At 40.6% G+C, this 4,476-nt stretch overlaps 2 protein-coding genes across 2 annotated transcripts; one reads left to right on the forward strand and one right to left on the reverse strand.

The window, feature by feature from the left end:
• The first annotated feature begins 1,542 nt into the window (after positions 1 to 1,542).
• LOC108911166 lies at positions 1,543 to 2,346 on the forward strand. The gene has a single exon (XM_018716025.1). The coding sequence runs from the start codon at positions 1,543 to 1,545 to the stop codon at positions 2,344 to 2,346; it is 804 nt and encodes a 267-aa protein (XP_018571541.1).
• A 460-nt stretch (positions 2,347 to 2,806) lies between these two features.
• LOC111692366 lies at positions 2,807 to 3,733 on the reverse strand. Its single transcript, XM_023456339.1, has one exon. It carries the CDS (start codon positions 3,731 to 3,733, stop codon positions 2,807 to 2,809), a length of 927 nt encoding a protein of 308 aa, XP_023312107.1.
• Positions 3,734 to 4,476: the final 743 nt, after the last annotated feature.

Consider the following 4,476-nt stretch of genomic DNA (forward strand, 5'->3'; position numbering starts at 1 on the left):
ATTAGAATTGAATTGCATGGGTTTTCAGATGCCAGTGAAAGAGCTTATGGGGGATGTATCTATTTACGCTCAGTAGATGGTTATGGCAATGTGTATGTTCGTTTATTGTATGCAAAGGCAAGGGTCAGCCCTGTGAAACCAACCACAATTCCCAGACTTGAATTATGTGGGGCACTAATATTGTCAAGGTTATATCAAAAGGTTGTCCAGTCTTTAAATGTAAGATTCGATCATTGTCAATTTTGGTCAGACTCAACTATTGTCCTCGCTTGGCTTAAAATTGAACCTTCTAAGCTCAAAACCTTTGTGTGCAACCGTGTTTCGGAGATACAAACTAATACACATCCGTATTCATGGCGACACATTTCCGGTTCTAACAATCCTGCAGATTTATTGTCCAGAGGTACCAGTCCCTCCAATTTAAAAAATTCCTCATTGTGGTGGCAAGGGCCTAAGTGGCTCCAGAAGGAAAATTATGATAAAGAATTTGTATCTAATGAAAGGTGTTTACAAGATGATAGTGATCTGCCAGATTTGAGGGTCATTAAACAGTGCCTTATTACGCGCACAGGTGAAGAACCGTTTTCTTTTCAAAATTATTCATGTTGGAATAAACTACGGCGAGAGATTGCATATTGTTTGAGATTTTGTAATAACTGCAAACTTAAAGCCAATGATCGCACATACGGTTCTTTAACTACAAAGGAACTCAATGCTTCGGTTTTAATATTAGTAAAAAGAGCTCAGCTTGAATCATTCCGGGAAGATATTAATTCTTTAGATGCTCAAGGTACAATAAAGCAACGTAGTAAATTATTAAAACTTACACCTTTTTTGCATACTGATAGAACCTTAAGAGTTAAAGGTAGATTGACCAATTCAAATTACTCTTTTGATAAAATAAACCCCTTGATATTGTCGGCTGATCATTACTTGACCAAACTGTTGTTTCGCTATGAACATGGGAAATTATTGCACGCTCGACCGCAGCAATTATTGTCTGCAATACGTGAACGATATTGGATTATATCCGGTCGGAAACTTGCTAGAAAAACTGTCCACGAATGTGTCAAATGCGTCAGAGTAAATCCAAAGCCTTTTGCACCCCCTATGGGAAATTTACCGATTCAACGGGTAACGCCTTCCCCTCCCTTTTATCACACTGGTGTCGATTATGCCGGTCCTCTGTGGTTAGCAAATAGAAAGGGCAGAGGCAGCAAATTATCAAAATGTTATGTATGTATCTTCATTTGTTTTTCCACCAAATGTATACATATAGAACTTGTAACAGAACTGTCCACCGGNGTCAGAGTAAATCCAAAGCCTTTTGCACCCCCTATGGGAAATTTACCGATTCAACGGGTAACGCCTTCCCCTCCCTTTTATCACACTGGTGTCGATTATGCCGGTCCTCTGTGGTTAGCAAATAGAAAGGGCAGAGGCAGCAAATTATCAAAATGTTATGTATGTATCTTCATTTGTTTTTCCACCAAATGTATACATATAGAACTTGTAACAGAACTGTCCACCGGGGCATTTATAATGGCTATGCGTAGGTTCATAGGTCGTCGTGGCAAGCCTGCGCATATGTACTCGGATAACGGAAAGAATTTTGTTGGAGCCAACTCTGACTTAAAAGAATTGGGGAACATGTTAAAACAAAATTCAGATAGCCTATCAGAAATTCTTGCAAACGAAGATGTTAACTGGCACTTTATCCCCCCGTATTCACTCCATTTCGGTGGCTTATGGGAGGCGGCGGTTAGGTCCACCAAGTTTCATTTGAAGAGGGTAGCGGGAAACGCGCACTTGACCTTCGAGGAAATGTACACCCTTTTAGTACAAGTTGAATCCATTTTAAATTCAAGGCCCTTATCCCCTATCAGTGCCAGTCCTATCGACCTCACTCCTCTCACCCCGGCGCATTTTTTAATTGGCTGCCCATTAACGTCATTACCAGATCGGGAGCTGGAAAATGTCCCCACCAATAGGCTGGTAAGATACCAGCGCATCCAACAGACTGTCCAGCACTTTTGGAGCAGATGGAAAAAAGAATACCTCTCAGAATTACATCAACGACAGAAAAACCATCGTGGTCCACAGTTTGTGAATGTTGGAGACCTAGTGCTTCTAAGAGATGAAAATCTGCCACCGTTACGCTGGAGGCTTGGTCGGGTTAAAGAACTTCATCCCGGAGCACACGGAATCGCCAGAGTTATCACCATCCAAACTGCCAATGGTCCTACGAAACGAGCTGCAACACAGGTGTGTCCCCTACCTGACGTTTCAGAAGGAAATCGAGCAAATGAAAGGTGCGGGAGTGCTCAGGGTCATTATACCGAGTGATTAAGTGATATCAAACCAAATTGCTACTTTGACTGTGGTCATAAACCATTGTAGTTAGCTGTAAACCTATTGTTAGTTATTAGTTGAAATGACTGATTCTCCTTTCAAGGCGGGGGGCATGTTGGGTACTTATTTAAATGTAAAAGTCTCTGCGCCCTAGTCAGTGTTGCCCTGATCTAACAAAGGAGAGAACAATTGTAATTTGTTTGACAGTATGGACAGTTGTGCTTCTCATATAAATAGTAATATTTGTCATTCATAATTTATGAAATAAAGTTGTTATTTCAAGTAACAAGAAGCTAATTAAAAGATAAGGAACCCGAATATTATACAGCTCCCATTCTTCAAATACTGTTTTATATCTAGACATCAACCCATTTTTCTCTAGTTGTTTCACTGCGGTTTGAAGTCTGCGGTTGGCTATGTGGTAATTTGTAGGCAGGAGAGGGTGCCCCTCTAACTAAGGCAACCTGACCTCATATTTACCCTCTCCATTCACTATTACTGTCTCACAAAACAACTCTTTTGCTGCTAGGGCTTTTTCAATTTTCGTTTTTCTCTCTGTAGGTTCTTCTATCCCTAACACATCAAGTCGCCACAGTTCTGTTATTGAAGGGTTCGCAAACATCGATATTACAGTCATAGTTGTCGAATTCAGTGTAGGAACTTTACCTTCGACAGTCCAACCAACATAAATTTCATTTGCCACCAGTCCACATTTTAACAGATGTATTTTCCCCGTGTACAAAGACCCAATTACATCTGCTCCCAACAACATCTCAATTGGACCCTGACTTTTGTAATCGGAAACTTCCACGTTAAGTACATTTAGTTCTTGTATCCAAGGTCCATAAAATACTGGTGAAACCTCATTACAAATCTGAGCCTGATCTAGAACTTCAAACGTTTTCCTGTAGTCCCCTTTGGAAATTGTAACATCATAACAATAATGCACTTGTTCCATCTCCGTTCCTCTAAAAAGGCAATGTACAATTTTTTCTGCTCTCTTGGGTTTGAGACTGAGTGACGATACAGTGGACTTCAAAATGTACGAGCGCTGTGAACCTGTGTCAATAAGCGCTCTCACACTTACCATGCCTGATTGACCTTTAACCTTAAAATTTGCAGTTTTTAGAAACACGTAGGAACTTGTTTGATTGGACATCGCCTGATCCCTTTTAACATTATCTTGCTCGCTCGAATTCTCCTTTTGCTGTGGAGATGTTTTCTTTTCAGCTAAACCTAAACACATCAGTGGTACATGCGAATATCCGCAAACAATACATTTCAAGCGAGACCGACATTTTTTAGACATATGCCCTGCCTTTAAACACTTAAAACAAGCTCCTTTTTCTAATACAATACGTTTGCGCTCTTCTAGTGTCATCTTTTGTGCCTTAAAACATTTGTCACTCTCGTGAACACCGGTACAAAATATACATTTGACAACATCGACATTTACTAAACCCGCCGCAGTAAAGGTCGAATTGTTTAACAATTTAGACGCATTTCTTTTACTAGATTGGTTAGCCGTACCGGACCTTGTTTTAAAATTATCAGCTAAACCGAAACCCTCGCTTGCTAAGTCTATCCGTTGTTCATTTTCGACCTCAGCGCGTAGAAAACTTAAAAGGTTTCCAAGCCTAACTTCTAATGGAGAGTCACCTACGGATGCTACTGGTTCATTGTTACCACTACTCGCGCTATTATTTGTTCCTGAACCACGCGAATTAAAAGCCGATCTTTGCCATATTCGTAAAAGTTCTTGTGGCAAACAAGATTCAATCAACGGAAACAAAAGCGCTGCGTACTTGTCTGACGTAATCCCCAACGTGTCCAGCGCCCTTAACTGAGTCTCAATTAAATCGTACAATTTCGACAAATCCTGCTTTTCATTTGATACGGCGTTGTTTAAAACCAATTTTAACAATTCTCGCCCTCTTCATTAACAATTAAATTTGTAGATGGCCAACTTTCGACATTATTATTCAGCCATGCTGGCCCCTCCCACCATTTCGATTCAACTAACTGTTTAGGCGAACACCCTCGAGATGGCAGGTCTGCCGGATTACATGTCCCTGGAATATGATGCCACTGAAGATTCGGTGTTAGCTTGCGTATTTCAATCAC

Source organism: Anoplophora glabripennis, unplaced genomic scaffold, assembly GCF_000390285.2.
Source record: "Anoplophora glabripennis isolate ALB-LARVAE unplaced genomic scaffold, Agla_2.0 scaffold831, whole genome shotgun sequence".
In the NCBI taxonomy this organism is placed as follows: Eukaryota; Metazoa; Arthropoda; class Insecta; order Coleoptera; family Cerambycidae; genus Anoplophora; species Anoplophora glabripennis.

Coding starts and splice junctions, on each gene's coding strand:
- LOC111692366 (XM_023456339.1), bottom strand. CDS start 3,733: ATGACACTAGAAGAGCGCAAACGTATTGTATTAGAAAAAGGAGCTTGT.
- LOC108911166 (XM_018716025.1), top strand. CDS start 1,543: ATGGCTATGCGTAGGTTCATAGGTCGTCGTGGCAAGCCTGCGCATATG.